General features: G+C 41.0%; 1 protein-coding gene across 2 annotated transcripts in view; it reads right to left on the reverse strand.

Annotated features, from left to right (window-relative positions):
- Positions 1-1,292: 1,292 nt before the first annotated feature.
- The window catches only part of DDI2 (DNA-damage inducible 1 homolog 2 (S. cerevisiae)), a 27,599-nt gene continuing 7,402 nt past the window's right edge, over positions 1,293-21,489 (reverse strand). Inside the window, exons 2-7 of one of the 2 annotated variants that reach the window (XM_012662650.1) lie at positions 16,830-16,959; positions 13,254-13,490; positions 11,004-11,130; positions 7,792-7,919; positions 2,934-3,062; positions 1,293-1,388 (exon numbers count right to left, since the gene is read on the reverse strand). In XM_012662650.1, coding sequence (XP_012518104.1) covers positions 1,342-1,388; positions 2,934-3,062; positions 7,792-7,919; positions 11,004-11,130; positions 13,254-13,490; positions 16,830-16,959 — 798 coding nt within the window. In that variant the 3' untranslated portion in view covers positions 1,293-1,341. The remainder of the gene's footprint in view (positions 1,389-2,933; positions 3,063-7,791; positions 7,920-11,003; positions 11,131-13,253; positions 13,491-16,829; positions 16,960-21,489) is intronic. The other variant, XM_012662651.1, reaches the window with a different exon arrangement.

The following is a 21,489-nucleotide window of genomic DNA, read 5'->3' on the forward strand; positions in this document are numbered from 1 at the left end:
AGAGCTAGGATTACAGGCGTGAGCCACCGCGCTCAGCCTATTCATTTTCTTTACAATGTTTTTTTGATGAAAAGTTTTTTGTTAAAAAAGAGAGATGGGGTCTTGCCACTCTGTCACCCAAAGCTAGAGAGCAATGGCATCACCGTAGCTCACTGCAGCCTCCAACTCCTGGGCTCAAGGGCTCCTCCCCCCTCAACCTCTGAACCAACCAGTTTGTGGTATTCCTCCCCAACTCAGTCCTACTGTGCTTAGGAAAGTGCAAGAATAAGGTATTTAAACTATCCTTATGCTACACAAATGATAAAAGAAACACAAGACCCCAATAAACAGACATATATATTTCAAAAGAAGAAAAGAAAGGGCAAATGAGTAGAAAAACTATAATCTGCAATGAAAGAAAAATAACTCAAAACAGTTAAGAAACCACTTTTTCATTTGTAAATTTAAGGGGGAGAACTAGTATTACTTAATAGTATTGGATATTAAAATGAGTGTTCATTCAGTGCTGGATAAACCAGACTGGTACTAGTTGGCAATATATTAAGAGCCTTAAAAGTATTCATAACTTTTAATTCAGTAGTTTCACTTACAGGAATCTTGACTGAGGAAAAACAATCAAAATGTGCATAAAACTATACTGCCATATAATAATGACAAAATATGGGGGGGAACATACCCCAAAAGTTGATCATTAAACCCATATAAAACAATGCTATACATTTATGTAAATAATACCTACGAAATTCATAGTGACATTAGGAACATGTTACTAGTTTTTCTTAAAGCAGAGTATAAAATTTTATACATTATATGACCACCTTTTATAAGAAAAAAATGCACAGAAAAAAGACCAGAAGGAGATATACCCAAATGATACTGGTGGTTAATTTTTACTAAAGGGATTTAAGGGAATTTTTTTTTGCCACTTCTCACACTTCGATACATTCAGAGTTCTCTACAATGAGCGTCTATTAAATGGATAGCAAAAGAAAGAAAAAAAAGAACAGTTCTGATTAGAGATGAAGAACTGAACACACACATTTATCTACATTTACTCCTAAAAAATTAAGAACAAAGTTTTTGGGTTTTTTGTAAGGCACAAATTCCTAAGGCCAAATACAATGGAAGAGATTAACAGAAACAAAATTTTCAAACTAAAAAGCAGATGACAATGAGGAAAACTGAGAGCAACCCAATTTACATCACACAACTCCTACAAGGCTTAGGAATCATCACAAGTACCTCTGCAAATAGGAGTAGAGGTGGGCCCAAAGCAGGAAGGCTGGTTGGAAGTCTGTATAGGCACAGTTAGACCTTGGGGCGTCCCCTCCTGCACTCTGCTCAGCCAGGTGACCCTTCACCCCAGCAGCAGACTAGAGGTTTATTTTCTGGAGAGGACGAAACAGAGGCACTCTTAACAAGGTGGGCATGGAGGAAGACAGGGACAGAACAATAAGCATGTGACTAAAAACCAGGGGAGTGGATTAAGTCAAAGTCTACTGAGACTCCAGCCCTTTTCTCCCTGCCAACTTCCAGACCACCCTATAGTGAAGACCACAAGTGCCATGGCTGCCCACCCAGGTCACCTTCCAAACAGCCTTTTGGTGTCCCACTCTTTAATATGAGCAGAAGCCAAGAATATAAAAACCATTTAAAATAAAACACGAAAGTAACAGAAAAGTTGGAAGACAAAGTCGAGGAAATCCCCCACAAAAAAACAGAACACAATGCAAGAAGGAAAAGAAAACTATAGGACAAGTCCAGGATGGAAGATTGATTATCCTATCTGGATAACAGACATTCTAGAAGGGAGGAAAATCATCATCAGAATAATTCAGGGAAAGTCCCCAGAACTCAAGGACATGAGTTTCCAGATTGAAAAGGTTATCAAGTACCCAGTACAGTAGATGAAAAGAGATCTACAGTGAAGTACAACCCTACGAAATTTCTGAACACTGAGGTCAAAGAGAAGATCTACAAAGCTTCGAAGAAGAAAAAAAAAATCTTTCACATAAAGGATCAAGAATCAGAATAGCATCCAGCTTCTCTACAGGACACTAACATTGAAAAGACTAAGGGGCAATGCCTCAAAATTGTGAAGGAAAATAATTTCCAACCTAGTCAGACTGGTACAATGTGGGGAAAAAGGACTTGTTCTAGTACTTAAGGTCTCCACTTACTCCCACTCATCTCTTCTCAGGAAGCTACGGCAAGAGGCACACCAATAAACTGAAGAACAAGACAAAACAGGGGAAGACAGGGATTCAGGTACAGAAGAGAAAGGAATCTTCAGGATTTCCTCCTCAGGATTCAAGGAAGGTTTCAGAACAATAGCTGTGAGCAGTCCTGGAACCAGCAGTCTAGGCTTGGGAAGAAGTGTCTTCAAGAGAATGAAACATATGCAATACCTGATGTGCCTGTACCTGTTGAAAGGAGATTTACACAACCAGGGAAGTGTATGGGGATGAATAGTGCATAACAAACCAAATGACAAAAAAAGGACAACTATTCATTGTAAGAGAAAAGAATACCAGACATGAAAGAAAAGTCATCATATTCAATTAGATGACTCAAGCTCTCAAAATCATTTACACAGTCACAACAGTAAACAGAAATATAAACATGTTATTTAGAAACATGGAGGTGAGTACCAAAAGAAATCAGCTAAAATAACTGAAAAGGATTATCTCTGAGGAACAGGAAAGAGAAGTGCGTAGGAGGCTAGTTTTTTTCAACCCGCCAAAGCATGTACATATATATCTCTGATAGAACACGGGATTTAAAATTTCTAGGAACGTGCCTTACTGGATCAGATGTATCCACAAAAGAAATTAAAAACCAAACCAAAACAAAAAACCCTCCAAAACCTTACAAACCGACCACCCTACAAATACCCTACAAAAAGACAGCAGCTCCCAGTGCCTTCTGCTCACCTAGATGTACTCTTCCAATAATCTTCTGGGTGCCCACTCCTTTGGCAATTCCTGCCCACCGACGGTCCACCAGTCTCATTATATTACACCTTTCTGCACAAGCTTGGCTCATAATAGTCATCTGGGCACCTGGAGAGAGAGAGAAACATCAGATAATAAAAACAAAATCCACCCTTGTGGCAAGACTCAAAATACAGCAATGATAATAAGGCAAAAAGTTAGGTATTAACATATGCCTAGGCTTTTACCTCTGTAAAATCACTCCTACCTAGCAAGTGTCCTGCTCACTTACTCAATTTTCAGTTACACAATGGAATCTGAAACATACTATGGAAACTTGACATTGAGGGCAAGAGTATTTTGTTGCAATGTAATAATTAAGTGATAAAGTTTTACCAGTAAATGCAAAACTACCTGCAAAGACCTCCTAAAAGTTCAAATGATGGCCACCACCTCTAGATGGCAATGCTAAATTAAGCACTACTTTACACTCAGCAGTTTATACTCAGTATCTCCAAGCATTTTGTCAAGTTATTTTTACTTCAAACTTTGGGACACGATAGTTTACTAGTTAAAAAATACATATCCTGACCAGGTGCGGTGGCTCACGCCCACAATCCTACCACTTTGGGAGGCCAAGGTGGGAGGACTGCTTGAGGCCAGGAGTTCAAGAGCAGCCTATGCAATAGTGAGACCCTGTCTCTATATAAAATTTAAAAAAAAAATTAGCCAGGCATAGTGGTGTACGCCTGTAGTCCCAGCTACTCACTACTTGGGAGACTGAGCCAGGTGTCTCCCAAACAATTAGGGGGGAACTCCCCATGTTCTGCTCCAACAGACCCTCTTCTCTTTAAAGATAAGGGCATTTCAGCTATTTTCTCTCCCAGTTACATATACTCAGCTAAAGTCAGCCTGTGTAGAAGACAGACACCTTCACTCACAGTCCTAATTTCTCTCTCAAACCCTAGTTCCACATTACTGTGTACTAGACATTTCTACCTCAAAGCCAACAGATATAAAGCTCTTTCTCCCCAAGTAATTCTCGCTTTGGATTTCTCTACCTTTGTCAATGGAATTATTTTCTCGCAGCCATAAAACCTGGCATGGGGCTGGGCGCGGTGGCTCACGCCTGTAATCCTAGCTCTCTGGGAGACCGAGGCGGACGGATTGTTTGAGCTCAGGAGTTCGAAACCAGCCTGAGCAAGAGAGAGACCCCGTCTCTACTAAAAAAAATAGAAAGAAATTAAAAGGACAACTAAAAATATATATAGAAAAAATTAGCCGGGCATGGTGGCGCATGTCTGTAGTCCTAGCGACTCTGGAGGCTGAGGCAGTAGGATTGCTTGAGCCCAGGAGTTTGAGGTTGCTGTGAGCTAGGCTGACGCCACAGCACTCTAGCCCGGGCAACACAGTGAGATTCTGTCTCAAAAAAAAAACAAACCTGGCATGGTTCACTTTTGACAACTCTTCTAGCCTTCCCTCTGCTCTCAAACTGTCCCAAACCCCGAAACCTGTAAATAAGCTCTACGCAATTTCTGCTATTTCTGACCCTCTTTCTACCATAACAATCAGCCTCGCTCGTACCCTGTTCCCTAGCAAGTGAAAAATTTCTCTGGCTTCCAAACCACTTTGTGGATGTATAATTTAAAGCAAGGAAATAAATAGTTCTGACCCTGAGGGGGACAGAATTCTCCAGATCTGTGTCTGCCTTCAGTTTTCCTAAAATATACTTTCTTCAAATCACTTCATCTGTTCAAAAGTCCTCAATGGTTTCCACTCTGTAAGATCAGTTTCAAACCACCATCACCACAGCTTCAGACTCCACCTCATCCTGGCCCCACTGTTTCTTTCTAGCCTTATATTCTTACTACTTTAACCCCTTCACTTTAGCAGGAAGAATGTGCCCCCTCTGCCCCTTATTCACTGTGACCCTCCTGTAAAGTGGCCCCTCCCCTGCTTTTACTTTCTCTGAATTCCACTGATGCTTTTTTTTTTTTCTTCTTTTGAGACAGAGTCCGGTTCTGTTGCCCTGGCTAGAGTGCCATGGCGTCAGCCTAGCTCACAGCAACCTCAAACTCCTGGGCTCAAGCGATCCTCCTGCCTCAGCCTCCCGAGTAGCTGGCACTACAGGCATGTGCCACCATGCCTGGCTAATTTTTTCTATATATATATTTTTAGTTGTCCAAATCACTTCTTTCTATTTTTAGTAGAGATGGGGTCTCGCTCTTGCTCAGGCTGGTCTCGAACTCCTGACCTTGAGCGAACTCCTGACCTTGAGCGACTCCTGACCTTGAGCGATCCAGCGGCCTCAGCCTCCCAGCGTGCTAGGATTATAGGCGTGAGCCACCGTGCCTGGCCTCCACTGATGGTTTAAGGCCCAGCTTGAGACCCATCTCCTCCCCAACTGACCACCCTTTCCCAATGACCTTGCCTCTCATTCAATGCCAGCACTTCCTGTTCTTTATTACTCATTAGATATTCTACATTTTGGGGGCACTGCAAGCTCTTGGCGTTTTTACTTTTAAAAAAAAATTTTTTAGAGACAGGTCTCTCTGTGTTGCCCAGGCTGGAGTGCAGTGGCATCATCATAGCTCACTGCAACCTCAAACTCCGGGGCTCAAGCGATCCTCCTGCCTCAGCCTCCCAAGTAGCTGAGAATACAGGTGTGTCTCACCATGCCCAGCTAATTTTTCTATTTTTTGTAGAGAAAGGGTCTCACTATGTTGCTCGTGCTGGTCTTGAACTCCTAGCTTCAAGGGATCCTCCTGTCTTGGCCTCCCAAAGTGCTGGGATTACAGTTGTGAGCCACTGCAGCCAGCCACTCTTGGCATTTGAAGGTTAGATTCAAGAAGGCCCAGAGACAATGAAGGAAAAGGAAATGCGGGAAAGCAATTCTGTCTTTGTTTCTTCTCTCCTCACATTAATCCACAAAGCTAGTTATTGATGTAATTAAGCAACTCAGGATGAGAAGGGCCCCTTTCTCCTGCTCTCTTGCCTTTTCGCAAGCCTCAGAACAAAGCCCCAAATTCTCTGCCAAGGGAAGCAACTCAGTTCAAATGTCCCATTTTGAGACAACACTCGTGAACACCCTAGTCAGAGTGGGAAACGTGGTCTTTATGTCTATCCAACATTCACCTGATTTTTGCACAGTGGTTAAGAGTTCTGGAATCAAGCAGATCTGGGGCTGAATCCAGGTCCACCACTCACAAACCCTGTATACCTGAAAGTGACTTCACCTCTCTACATCTAAGTTTATGTGTAAAAAAGAGATTGTAGAGAGTGACCTCTCTACATCCAAGTTTCCTTATGTGTAAAATAGGAATAATAAAGCTCACAGAGATGTTCTGAGGATGAAATAGAATTGAGTGACATGATAGATATTAACCACTTAGCATGGTGCTTGGCACACAGTAAGGGAACAATATTTGAGTGTTACATAGGGTCTCGTATGTATTTGTCTCTCTCACTCATACAGGAGCTCTCTGAAGCTCTAGTTAGTTAATTCTCACTGACAAGCCCCCAGCACAAGGCCCTGAGCACAGCATTCAATAGACTTTTTTTTTTTTAATAAGACAGGGTCTTGCTATGTTGCCCTGGCTGAAATGCAGTGGTTATTCACAGGCACAATCATTCACATTGCAGCCTTGAACTCCTGGGCTCAAACGATCCTCCCACCTCAGCCTCCTGAGTATCTGGAAGTACAGGTGCACACCACTGCACCTGGCTTCAGTAGATATTTTTTAAACTGAATAATTAGCAGATTTACTTCTCCCAGAAATATTTGTATCTTAAGACACAATCACTTGGCCGGGCGCGGTGGCTCACGCCTGTAATCCTAGCACTCTGGGAGGCCGAGGCGGGTGGATTGGTCAAGGTCAGGAGTTTGAGACCAGCCTGAGCAAGAGCGAGACCCCATCTCTACTAAAAATAGAAAGAAATTATTTGGACAACTAAAAATCTATATAGAAAAAATTAGCCAGGCATGGTGGCGCATATTTGAAGTCCCAGCTACTCGCAAGACTGAGGCAGTAGGATTGCTTGAGCCCAGGAGTCTCAGGTTGCTGTGAGCTAGGCTGACGCCACGGCACTCTAGTCCGGGCAACAGAGTGAGACTCTGTCTCAACAACAACAACAAAAAAAGATACAATCGCTTAACGAGTTGAAACTTAGCATGTGTTCAAGTATTCGTGAATGAACAAATAGAGGAAAAAATTATTTGAGCAGGGGATTTATCTGCTTTATGAACTCACCTATCCTACCACCTTGAGTGAGATACCCAGAATTAAGACATATGTGAGACCACTCAGTCATATACTCACAATGTGCTACATGGTGTGGTCTTACTAAAAAGCAAAGAGTTGTTATTCAGAGAAAAGGTGCCAATTAGTACAAGGACTACCTGACTCCGCAAGTGGGAAACTCTCTCCTTACCTGACTACTAAGGCAAGAATCATGCCCAGTACTAAAAAGTTTTACACTCCTCACAGATCCTGGCAAAGTGCTGGCACAAAAACTAGTGTGAACTATGTGTGACCTATACTCTACATAGCTGCTTCTTCTAAACCTATTTAATCCCAATTTCTTACCAGAAGTATCTGAGAAATTCAGGATACTAAATAAGGGGAGCTAAGAAGATAAAAGAGACACTACAAAATACAAAACTGGTTAAAAAAACGATTAAAGAAATAAACCTATTACTAATAAGAGGATTGTCAAGAGAAATAGTAACTCCTAGGCTTGTTAAGTTAGCGGTCCAAAGGAGCACGGCCATCTGAACAGACACTCAATCTCCCTTTCTCCCATGTCAGGTCGGCATGTCAGAGCAGGAGGCCGAAATAATAAAAAACGGAGACGTCACCTGAGTCAACAAAGGCTTTCACAGGATGTCCATTCACTTTGCAGTTTATATAAAGCATCACTACTTGGCCAAAACTTTCTGGAGCCTCTTCCATAGCTATCGTCATGTTTTCCTCGATGTTTTGTTGCCTGTAAGAGACCAAGATCAGGGACACTGAAAACATTACTTCCATGAAGAGTTTCAAAGTCACAATATTAAAAATGTGTACATATCTTTTGCCCCAACTATAGCACCTGAGTCATGGAAATGGAAATTGGTGTCCTGTCCTGCAATAGGTGATTTATTAGGAGGTAGTGAGATACACAGCTGGCAAAAAATCTAAAGGCATAAAAACTACCTAATATAAAATAATTATGCTCCGTTTATAAGCTTAGAAATGAGAAAACAAACTGTAGAGCAAGGGTCATACCCTTTTTATCCTGTAGAATGTTACAATTTTGTAAATGTAACTTTAACTGAGGATTTACTGGGTATATACTGTGTACATTTCCCATGCCTAGTGCCTCAAAAAAATGTTTGCAGGGGCTGGGCACGGTGGCTCACGCCTGTAATCCTAGCACTCTGGGAGGCCAAGGTGGGAGGACTGCTTGAAGTCAAGAGTTGGAGACCAGCCTGAGCAAGAGCGAGACGCCGTCTCTACTAAAAATAGAAAAATTAGCCAGGCGTGGTGGCGCATGCCTGTAGTCCCCACTACTAGGGAGGCTGAAGCAGGAGGACTGCTTAAGCCCAGGAGTTTGAGGTTGCTGTGAGCTAGGCTGATGCCACAACACTCTAGCTCAGGCAACAGAGCGAGACTGTCTCAAAAAAAAAAAAAATGTCTGCAAACTGCGTACACAGACATTTCAACTACTCATGCTGTACATGCTGCTTCTCCAGGATTGGGTTTTCTAACATGTAAAATGAGGATAATAATTCCTATCACATGGCTGTCAAGAGGTATAAAGCATCTATTATACAGTGCTAACATGAGAACAGATGCTCAGAAAAATGCATCTATCACTTAAAACTACATACATATGAATCATAATTCACTTGGCCTATGAAATAATCTCTTCAAAAAATTCAACATATCTAATTCTTAAATCAGAGATAAGCATATAAAAGAGAGTTCTTGCTTACGCCAACATTTCATGTCTTCATTTCCAGTCTCCTTTTAAAAACATTACCAAACACTACCAACATTAATGTGTAAACTAGGTCAGCAGCTGGGCAACTTACCTAAGGACAGAAACAACAACAGAACAGGATCCAAGATATGGGGTAAAATACATTGTAAACAACTTGCAGCCTGTTGTTTGGGTAAATAAATTTTTATGGGAAACCAGTGACACCATGCATTTACATATCGTTTGTGGTAGCTTTCATACAGCAGTGACTGAGTTGAACATGAGCAATAGAGATTGTATAGCCTGCAAGCCTAAAATACTTACTCTCTGGCCTTTTACTGAAAAAGTCTGCTGACTACTGCTCTAAACTACAGTGTCTGTCCTTGTTGTAACAATACCCAACTCAACTGACTGAATGCTTTACCAACCATTCCATAATAAAATATTAAACTTCTCAGAAAGTCAAAAGCACCTTCATTTAATTTAGTTAGGCAAATATGCAAGCTTTTATACCTCAGCGCAGACGTACCCTGTGCAAATCACTGGTATAGCAAGCCAAATGAATCTTTAATAGGCATTTGATATAATTATACAGGGTTTTATCCTACTGCACATTATTACATTTAGAAATAACCTAAAATTAATTGTGTATCCAATCTTGCATTCCCTCCAACCCAAAAAACTTTCAACAAAATATCCTCTGAGGTAACACCAGTTACTCTGGCTATACTGGCTATACTTTCGCTATTCAGGGAGTCTCTTCAGAGGCACAAGGTTTTCTCCTTTAAAAGAATGGATGCGTTACCTTGTTTCCTTTACCCTACCCCTGGAAAGGAACACGAGCCATATGGACATGCTCCATTTCACCTCTATTCTTCCAATAGCTTGGTAGTATGGTTTGTCTAAGATGCCTTCTCGCCCCTCCTTTCTGGGTTGAATGCAACTATTCTTAAAACTTATATTAGTTCTTTCTTATAGCTGCAATGTGATCGAATTCACAGGACACAAATATCTTCCTATTTCTCTGAACAGATTTAACTAGTGACATGTTTCTCAAAGATAGTCACCAATATCTAATACAATTAATGGAAACGCTTAATCAATAAGAACACAAGTGAATGGCTTAAGGCTGTCAAGTGACTTTGGTGTACAATATACATTTCTTTCATTTCATATACACTTAGAATGATAAGAAACTAACAAAACATTATGTGATTTCCAAGTTGACAGGGTAACATAACACCCAAGTTAAGCTTCATTTAAGCAACCAAAGATAACATGACACAGTGAGTAAAAAGCTGCTCAGTCTGATTGTCACAGTTAGTAGTTACACTAAGTCCTTCACAATCAGCAACAAAAACTGAATCTAGGGGAAGAAAAGCAGTTTTTATTCAAAGGGACTGACTGAACTGTATCTTGCTTGTGACTAGCAATATGACTAAGGCTGAGACTGGCATTAGCATCTTCCATGCCTGAAGATTCTGATTCGTCGGATTTGGGAGAAGAGCCTAAGCATTTGCACTTCTAAAAGCCTCTCATGTGATTTTAATGTAGCCCCAGGTGAGAACCATTGCATCACAGAAATTTCAGCTGGAAATGTGTCTGGCAGATAGTTTATCCACTATGGCCAATGCAAGAACTGCAAAAGGAAAACAGGACTACAAGGTTGCACTTGTGCAGAGCCGTCTCTAATCCAATCATGTTCAAGCCTTGGATTTAATCAGGACTCACACATATGTCCAAGGAAAGAGATTCATATTAGCCTATGTAATAAAGTAACCAGCCTCTTGGTCTCACCAGATGGAGGCGGCTTCTGCTCAGTCCTGGGGTTGTCTACCTGGAGCTGTTTTAATGATGTTTAATGATGCTCTGTCAGGGAGTCTTCCTTAAAATTTTAGGAAAACAGAAAGTCATTAAGTTACACACCTATACTTTTGTAATACTAAATCAAAATATGAGGAAAAGGGAAGAGGAAAGAACAACCCAAAAGACTGAGGTTACTTCATCAACTGCATAACAGGAAGCTACTTCAAAGCAGATGCCAGATGACCAGTCTGGGAAATCTGGAATCTCTGAGTCTTATTCTTTAGATGAATAGGTCATTACCTTATATCTTCTTCTATCTTTGCCTGAGCTTCAAGGTCAAAGGGGTCAGCAGAAAAGAGACGAATCCTTTCTTGCTCTCTCCGGGCTCGGTCCTGCTGCTGCTCCACCAGGACTCTGGTAAATTTCTCTACAAAAGTAAGGGAGAAAAATCTTAAGTACCACTATATTTTCATTGTTTAGCAATACTTTTCCACATCAAACAACTTCTCAAAATACAACTATAAGAGATGAGGAGAGGAAGAGAAATGATATTTGCCTTCTATTCTCTGAGGCAAGACTATTTCATTTAAATTCAGTGTAAAAAAAGAATTTGCAAAAATCTTTTATTCTCATATCATATTGTTTCTACTCAGAGATAAGGACTTTCCAATTTAAATCAGTGGGGAATGACTATCCATGTGGCAGATAAAATGTCCGTACTTTTCCCCTCCCACTTCCCTCATTATCCTATTACCTAGAAACAAAACAGAGCACTATATAATCCTCCCCCTTTCTCCTTCTAGTTTTGATTCCTTTATATAAACACCCTCTGCCTTAAGCCAGATAAATTAAGTGTAAACTACTGTTAGCCTACCTATAATATTTTGTTTGTCCTGATGGATAATAAGCAGGAAAATTAACAAAGAAAACACTGCTTGCTACAAGATGTTACAAGAATCTATTTTGCTATTTCTTAAATAGTGGTGCATTTAAATGTGTAAAATTAAATGTGCCATCACCATGGTCTTTGGCAATTAGATATGCTGACATAAGAAATTAAAGAAACCATGATAATGGTCATATGAACTACTGATATGCACATGAATGGATCTAAAAAACATTAAGTTGAGTTAAAGAGGCCTGACACATTAAAATACATACTCTCCGATTCTATATAAATGAAGTTCAAAAATAAGCAAAACTATCCCATGATTATCAAAATAGTCTACACCGGGAGAAAACTGACTACAAGGGAACACAATGGAACTTTCTCGAGTGAGAGAATTGTCCTGTATCTTGACTGGGGTCACACGAGTTTTTCGAAACTCACTGAATCACATACTTAAAATCTGTGCACTTCTCTGTAAGGCAAATATTGCCTCAATTTTAAAAATGGTCAATTAAAGAATGTGTTATTAAGTGTTCATTATGTTTTAAATTTTAACCTAATTTAACTTATAAACCCAAGAGTAAAATGAGAGGAATTTACACAGAAAAGTATTTCTAAAGATTACTAAATGTTCTGGGCTAGGCGCAGTGGCTCACGCCTGTAATCCTAGCACTCTAGGAGGCTGAAGCAGGTGGATCGCTCAAGGTCAGGAGTTCGAGACCAGCCTGAGCAAGAGCGAGACCCCATCTCAACTAAAAATAGAAAGAAATTGGCCAAACAACTAAAAACAGAAAAAATTAGCCGGGCATGGTGGCGTGTGCCTGTAGTCCCAGCTACCTGGGAGGAGGAGGCAGGAGGATCGCTTGAGCCCAGGAGTTTGAGGTTGCTGTGAGCTAGGATGACGCCACGGCACTCTAGCTGAGGCAACAGAGTGAGACTGTGCCTCAAAAAAAAAAAAAATTTCAGCCAGGATGAGCTGGCTTGTTGGTGTTCTCCTTAATTGAAAATCTAGGCCGGGCGCGGTGGCTCACGCTTGTAATCCTAGCTCTCTGGGAGGCCAAAGTGGGCGGATTGTTTGAGTTCAGGAGTTCGAAACCAGCCTGAGCAAGAGCGAGACCCCGTCTCTACTAAAATTAGAAAGAAATTAATTGGACAACTAAAAATATACAGAAAAAAAAAAAAATTAGCCAGGCATGGTGGCGCATGCCTGTAGTCCCAGCTACTCGGGAGGCTGAGGCAGGAGGATCGCTTGAGCTCAGGAGTTTGAGGTTGCTGTGAACTAGGATGACGCCACGGCACTCTAGCCCGGGCAACACAGTGAGACTCTGTCTCAAAAAAACAAACAAAAAAAGAAAATCTAACTAAAACAAGTCAAAATATCAGTACCTGGGTTATATGCTGCTAAAAACAGTGAGAAAAAAACATAAACTGAGGGGGCTGGTCTAGATGGATTTCAGTCCTAAAATCCTGTCACTATGATAAGTTAACTCAGTCTTGGTCTTTGGTGCTAATTTACCTCTCACAAACAGCTGACTGGCGTGTTTAGTAAATCATGTGACAGTGGGTCGAACGCACCAGCTACTTGAGGCTCTTCCCATTTGCTGGGATACAACTGCTGCAACTCAGGCCAGCTTGGCAGCCCTCCAAATGTATAAGCTTACCAAGGTCTCCACTGAGCAGAGCTTCAGCCAGGGGTGGATTGCGTTCCTTCAGCAAGGACAGCTCATGTGGGTTGGATAACAACATGTCTCGGAGCAAGGCCGGATTGTCCAAACCCTGAGGAGATGAAGCTATTTCTCCAGGAGATGAGTGGGACTGCTGTGCTGCTGGTGGCTGGCGCTGCCGGGGGCTTGACGTGCCAGGCACAGCTATACTACTGAAATCTATTCGGGGTAAGTCTGTTGGGGAAAATCAATTCAAAGTTTACTCGAATGACTCCATAAAAACAAGCATCTGAAGGCAACAGCAGAACACTTGCTCATACATGGTATGGAACAGCAGCAAATGGCAACTGTAGACACGAATGCCTTTTCTCTTGCTCTTTCGCACACTGACTCTCAATGTAAAGACTATAGTCTGAGAGTGAATTGATAGGAAAGAAGGGGGCACAGGCAAGGGTATAACCCCAAATTTTTGGCTTATAGAATATCCCAGAACAGACACCAAATTTTTATTTATGTTTTAAAAAAAATTAAAGCTAGTCTCAATAAATATAATTGTATAATTCTGGATGTGGTTCTTGAGGAAAATGCTAGTTTGGTTTGACATATGCTTCAAAGAGCCCTGACACTTGGGGTAAAGAATACTATACGTATCAAGAAAACGGCATAAATGTCAGATGTTAAATTCTGCAAGTCTGTGCTAAACATATTGGCTTAGGGAGGTTCTTAGTATTGTAAAAATCTGCACTTTCATCTGTGCAACACTGCTAACTTTTTCATGCCCCTGCAGAGCTAAGTGGTGTAACCAATTTAGGGGAGAGAAAGAAGAAAAGGGACTTGCGTAGGTTCTCAGTGTTGAGTACACCAAAGCCATCACAGGTCGAGAGGCTACAACTTCTATGCTCCAGGGTGAGCTAACCTTATTAAAATGAAAGGAAAGCCAGGCATAGCGGTGTGTGCCTCTAATCCCAGCTACTCAGGAGTTGGAGAAGGGAGGATTGCTTGAGCCCAGGAGTTCAAATCCAGCCTGGGCAACATAGTGAGACCCCATCTCTAAAAAAATTTAAAAACAAAATGAAAGGAAAATAAAATAAAAGGGAGTTTTAATCCTTGCACAAAGGACTCACATAGAGAATGACTCCATTTCTATGAAATGCCCCAACTAGGTAAATACATAGCGACAGAAAGTAGACTGTGGTTGCCTCAGGCTGGGGAGCTTGGGGAGAAAAGGGGAATCACTGCTGTGGATACAGGGTTCCTTTTTTAAGGTGAAGAAAATATGCTGAAATTGGCCGGGCGCGGTGGTTCACGCCTGTAATCCTAGCACTCTGGGAGGCCGAGGTGGGCGGATTATTTGAGCTCAGGAGTTCGAGACCAGCCTGAGTAAGAGCGAGACCCCGTCTCTACCAAAAATAGAAAGAAATTAATTGGACAGCTAAAAATATATAGAAAAAAATTAGCCGGGCATGGTGGCGCATGCCTGTAGTCCCAGCTACTTGGGAGGCTGAGGCAGGAGAATCGCTTGAGCCCAGGAGTCTGAGGTTGCTGTGAGCTAGGCTGACGCCATGGCACTCACTCTAGCCCAGGTAACAGAGTGAGACTCTGTCTCAAAAAAAAAAAAAAAAAATGCTGAAATTGATTGTGGTGATGGTTGCACAGCTCTATGAATATAGTAAAAACCATTGAAATGTACCTTTTAAATGCGTGAACTGTGTGGTATGTGAATTTTATCTTAATAAAGCTGTTACTTAAAAAAAGAAAAAGTAAACAAGTAAAGCCACAGTGAGAGGCTAAGGCTGAGTGAATCCACATTTCTTTAAGCCCCCAAAATGTATCTGACAGCCGAACTTTGTCCCAAGTATGGGACTATCCTGAAGCCTTTTAGACCTCAAATAGAAAAAGGGAATGCTTCATTCAACTCAGGCATAAGGTTTCTGCCCTTTAGCACAGGTTCGACTAGCCACTTTCTTCAAATAGACTTCAGCTGTCAGAGGGGGGGGGGAGGGAGAGAGGGAGAGAGGGAGTGTGTGTGTGAGAGAGAGAGATAGAGACTGAGAAAGTGAGAGAGTGAGAAAAAGAGAGGGAGAGAGAGTGTTAACTCCCAACCAATGACAAGGTAACGTGAATAGCATGATTTCTGTGAGGCAGTTAATCTATACCAGCTAGCAAAACACATATGGGCAGGCCTTCTTTGCAGGCCAAGAAATTTTATCTCTACCACCGCTACACATTATCTTGAGAGTCCATTCACTTAAAATAATTTTGAAAAACATGTTTACTTTATGGACCAGATCCCTTCTATCTGCAACCTATTGGCTCTTTTGTCCACATGAGACACTGCAGGAACAAAATGGTGAAGCTCCAGAACTTTCAATCTCACCAAGTTAACCAAAGGAAGATGTGGTTTTTATTGACTGGTATATTTGAACAACTACTCTTTATAAAGTTTAGCAGTAGCCCCAAGGGACTAATGTAATCCAGATCTGGTGGAGCCAGTGCTTGCTGGTCCCATACAGCTCCAGTTCCAGGCTGAATGAAAGCACTGTGCTCAAAGGTGGAGTCGGTCATCACCCAGACTGCTATCATCTGTTAGCATAAACTTTAAAACCAGGTGACCTAGAGGCTAAGTACATTTAAAGAAATCTGCCAGAATATGTCAGGGAATGGAAAAAACTAACACATTTCACCAAGCAGCTCCATATCAGGACCTTTTTGTGGATCATGAGCCGCTCTGAGTGTCTGAAGACAGCTATGGCCCCTTACCCCACCAAACGCACACACATTCACACCCACACAATTCTGCATATTATTTCAGTGACACAGTAAGCTCCTAAATCCCAATGCACAGATTCCAGACTATAAAGACCTATTCTGGATAGAGCATCCAAGATAGCTAACAGTTTCTTTTCACGTGATTAACATAGCTGGTGGGAAAAACCACAACTTGGTGGCCTAGCTACTTAATGTTCATCAAGTTTAAGATCACGGAAAAAGCTCAAAGTTTTAATTCCTGTGTCTTCACTTACTAGCAATGTAACTGTGAAGACACCATTTAAAATCTAAGTTTCATCTGTTAATGATAAATAACTGTAAAGACGGATCTCTTCCCCCACAACCAGCTTGAGATCATGTGAAATGTGGGTGCAAGTGCCTAGCTGACTATGAAATGCTTCACAAAGAAACTGAAAGCCAGACACAAAGTAGCAAAAGTCAGTTAGAAATCATAGGCGTATGTAGTCTCTCAAGTCCTTCACAAGGATAAAGATTATTGTGTAATATCACTGATAACAGAAGCTAACATTTATTGAGGGCTTGCTATGTGCTGAAGGTTTTACGTGCATTCTTCTCATGTCAACTCTAGGAGTTGGGATTCATCATGGCTCCTATCTTAAAGAAGAAGAAACCGATTTAGAGACATTACATAACGTGCCCAAAGTTACACAGTAGGCAAGAGGCAGAGTCAGGATCTGTATCCTAGTAGTCTGAATCCAAAACAAACCCAAAACTGAACCACTATGTTCTGCTACCTATTGATGCTTGTATTAGAGGATGCTAAACCACTAAAAGATGTCTTACTTGAGAACTGCACTGGAGGTCGAGGGTCTGCATTCTCCTTCTGTCGTAAAATCACAACATCTCCATCTTTCAAACCGTAAGAAGCCAGGGATCTGTGGTTGTCTGTGAGAGGCCTTTCAGCATAAACAATCTACAAGAAGAAAAGATATATAACAGTATAAAGCACTGAGAAGCAACATGGTATACAAAGCAGAAAAGACCAGTTTTCCACTTATCGGATAATATAATTCCCTGTTCAAAACACTCCAGTGTTTTTGTTTTTTTTTTTCTGGAGACAGAGTCTCACTCTGTTGCCTGGGCTGGAGTGCTGTGGTGTTAGCCTAGCTCATAGCAACCTCAAACTCCTAGGCTCAAGCAATCCTCCTGCCTCAGCCTCCCTAGTAGCTGGCAACAGGTGTGTGCCACCACGCCTGGCTAATTTTTTTCTATTTTTAGTAGACGGGGTCTAGCTCTTGCTCAGGCTGGTCTTGAACTCCTGACCTCAAGAGATCCTCCTGCCTTGGCCTCCCAGAGTGCTAGGATTACAGGCGTGAGCCACCGTGCCCAGCCCTCCAATGGGTTTTGAACACACCTAGAATAAAACCCAAATCCGTCCCATCACCTACCAGGCCCCCAAAATTTGGCCCCCTGGCTCGCCTTCTGACCTCACCTGGCATGTCTGTTGTTCCTCAAATAACGGGGATCAACCTGCCCCTCAGGGCTGTTTCACTTGTTCTTGTCTCCACCTAAGGAATGTTCTTTCTCTAGTAATTTTTTGAGGTCTCTGATCAAACATTACCTCTTCAGAGCTTTTCCCTAATATCCTATTTAAAATATACTCTCACCTAACATACTATATATATTTGTTTATTGTCTTTCTGCCCCACCAAATGTAAGCCACTTGAGGACAGGGACTCTTTGTTTCATTTACCATAACAGGGCCTGTTATATAACTGATGTTCAAATATTTGTTGAATTAAAGGATGAATTTATGAAAGTAGTGGATATAATTATAGATTTAATTTTGAGCAGGGAGGGAAAGGAATAATCTATTCTGGGTATGCTAACCACAGTACCATTAAATAATGTGTACTTTTAAATGATATTGTACATTGACAGGTTTAAAAGGTTCCCAAATGTCAGCTCTTCCTGCATTCTTACTTCTGTTCTACCCTCTTCAAAGTTTTACCACTCTTACGCTTATGAGTGGAAAATAAAAGTGAAAGAAATTCAGAAAAAAACAATTAAACACAGATGGAAAAAAGATCAGGGATGTACTACATAAAAATGTGTTGTGGAAAGAAAAGAAAGGAACACACAAAGGCCTACTGTAATTTTATCATGAAGGAACATAAAACCTGCCCTGCATGATTATACACTCCAGAAGGCATTCAGAATAAACTCAGGCTTTGAAAGGTTTTCTTCCTAGTGATTCACTTTTCACCAGGCCACATGCAAACTGAGGAACTTGAGTTCTGTGCTGGCTCTGCCAGTAACTCCAGAGAGGGGAATGCCACTCAGCGGGTCCAGGCCACCCTTCCCATTTGTCAAGCAAGCAGTTGGGGCTAGATCATCACTACAGCTGTCCCTTCCAGTTCTTTCTGCTACACCATCATTCTATAATGTTTCCTCACAGCTCTCATGGTAAGGTTAACTGGCACAGAACTGAAAATGTAGCACTTAAACAGGAAAAAAGTGATTATCCTATCTGCTCTCAGAATTTATACTGACATGAGGAATAGAACTAACAGGAAACTGAATCTAGTTCCCTCCAAAATGGAACCCTTTTGGAGCTGAGCAAAAAACTGTAGGTTCAAATACACTTTACAAGTTTTATACACGACTAGAAAAAGTATAACAGGCTCTTAACCCCAACTTGCAGAGTTAAAATACATTCCAACAAGGCCGGGCGCGGTGGCTCATGCCTGTAATCCTAGCACTCTGGGAGGCCAAGGCGGGCAGATCATTTGAGCTCAGGAGTTCGCGACCAGCCTGAGCAAGAGCAAGACCCCGTCTCTACTAAAAAAAAAATAGAAATTAGCTGGACAACTAAAAATATACAGAAAATATTAGCCGGGCATGGTGGCGCATGCCTGTAGTCCCAGCTACTCAGGAGGCTGAGGCAGAAGGATTGCTTGAGCCCAGGAGTTTGAGGTTGCTGTGAGCTAGGCTGACGCCACGGCACTCTAGCCTGGGCAACAGAGTGAGACTCTGCCTCAAAAAAAGAAAATAGCAGTCAGCTATCACTGAACAAGCTTCTACTAAGAGCCAGCAACCTACTAGATTCTCTCAGTCTCCCACTTAACCCTCACATCCTCTCATTTAAGTCTCACAACCATTTTATGAGGTAGCCATTATTTGTCCCATTTTATGGACAGGGAAACAGATACAGAGAGTTAAGTGACCTGAGGCCACATAGCTATTAAAAAGAGAGAACTGTGACTAGAACCACATCTGACTGACTGTAAAGTCCATACTCTTCTCTAGTACCTTATATTAACACATCTTTCCCAAACATAACCCCAAAGTGGCCTGGTGAATTAGCCTGGTGACTTTAATAAAAGCCACTAAGGGCCTTATACCCACCATGAGGATCAAAATACCGTCCATAGCTTAATGTATCCCCTTGCTCCGAAAACAAAGAAAGGAACACTACCACCTCCTCACTCTCTGGACTCCCATTTTACAGATGATACTCATGTTCAGTTGGAAGATCACACAGATTTACTTTGGGACTTATATTGCAAAATCATTCTTTCTTGGACTCTTAAGCCCATTTTAACAAAGAAATCAGTTCTTTGTGGCAATTATAATTGTAACTAAGCTTTAGCTGATCTCATTTGTGTCCTTAGACTAAAATGGAGCACAGCTGCTGCTTTGTCAGTGTGAAGAACATTTGCTCCTCACCCAAGTTCTTCAGTAGTAGTTCCAGGAAATTGGGGCAGATAGCAATATTCCATATTTCACCTACATGCTTGATATTAGTGATTATCTGGGTCGCACACTTTTATTGTTAGATCATGCTGCCTGTCTTTATATAAATGATATTGTCTGCTGAGGAAATACTGTGGCAGCTATTGTGATGGAAACTATTGTGATGGAATGACATATATAGCTACAGGTCTTAATGGGCAGAACTGGCAGAACTGCTAGTACTTACACCAGAGGAGGACCCTAGAGACTGAATTCTAATCTTAATCAACATTTAACAATAAACTAATTAATAAAAATCTAAAATATTTAAGCCTGAGGTCAAATGTTTTCTGGTCTCTGAATGAGAGCCTTCTATTAACAGAAATCTTAGCAATACATTTCTAGCATTAAGGACCCATAAACTGGCCACAAAACCTTTGGAACCACATGTGAATGGCTTTGTAATAACACTACCATTAACTGAGTGCTCACTATAAGCCAAGTTATCTACACATGCCATCCCATGTAATGGCCAACTTGACTTTTACAACCCTTCTGGAAGGCGATTTGGCAAGGATTACTAAAAGCCTTTCAAAAAGTTTATGCCTTTGACCCGGCAATTCCATATCTTTAAGAATTTAACCTGAGAAAATAATCAGAAAGGGAGGAAAAAGCCTTAAGTATATAAATGCCCATGGTAATGTTACTCACAGCTGTTTCCAATTTCCCCCAATATTATGCCCAACAGGGAAACTGTTAAATAAATTACAGTACATCTATATGGTAGTATATTATACAGCCATTAAAAATTATACATTTGAAGAATCTGAAGTGTTATGGGAAAATGCTAAAATTGTAGCAGCGACTGAAGAAAGATAATTTCCTTTCACATAAATTTCATATAAACAATTTCATGTTTATATAGTTCAGGCCCCATCATGTTTAAAAGACATATCAACTATAAAAAGGAAAAGATACATTAAAAAGTAAGCCACAGTTTTCTCTAGGTTATGAGGTAATAAGTGTGCTCCTCTTTATTCTTTTCTATGTATCACCCATTTTCTATAAAGAATATGTAGTATTCATCAGAAAAAAATACATGAAAATTACCTGCAAAAATAAACATGCCAAAACCAGCTACAATACGAAATTTCAGTTTCCACTGGTTTAAAATAGTGTTTTACAAACCACAGACCACGTCATGTACAGAGCTGCGTTTCCAGGATCATACGGTTACTGCTATTCACTGGCATTTAAACATGCCTTTCATTTGAGGGCCCTTCCACATTCTGCACACTTTTTACCACATGCTACCTACAAAAGTAAATTATAACGATGTTTCAAAAATAGGAAGACATTAGTTTAAATTGAAGCTAGGTTCTGATCACTGAAGTTAACCCAGACAAGTCTGCATCAAAGCATCAGAGTCACGACTGGTTTCCAGACCCACACTTTTATTAAGAGATGCAACATGCCCGACCGTTATCACATGCAGAGATGATTTCTATTCTAAATTCTTTATCACTTCATTATAACTACTATTATCAGACTTGAGCTGTTAAAAATTAACATTTTCCAAGTGTATGCCTATGCACAATTGTCACTCATGTGGAAAACTAAATTCCAAACCAGTGATATCCAAGGTGGGGCAGGCATGCAAGACAGTTCTTTAAGGGTATGGGAAAAAACCAGAAAATATTAGAGTTTTTATTTCCATTTATTTTACTTCAACTTTCCTGAAATTCTGTTTTGTGTTTGTTTATAATGT

The sequence above is a fragment of the Propithecus coquereli genome, unplaced genomic scaffold, assembly GCF_000956105.1.
Source record: "Propithecus coquereli isolate 6110/MARCELLA unplaced genomic scaffold, Pcoq_1.0 Scaffold77, whole genome shotgun sequence".
Classification (NCBI taxonomy): Eukaryota; Metazoa; Chordata; class Mammalia; order Primates; family Indriidae; genus Propithecus; species Propithecus coquereli.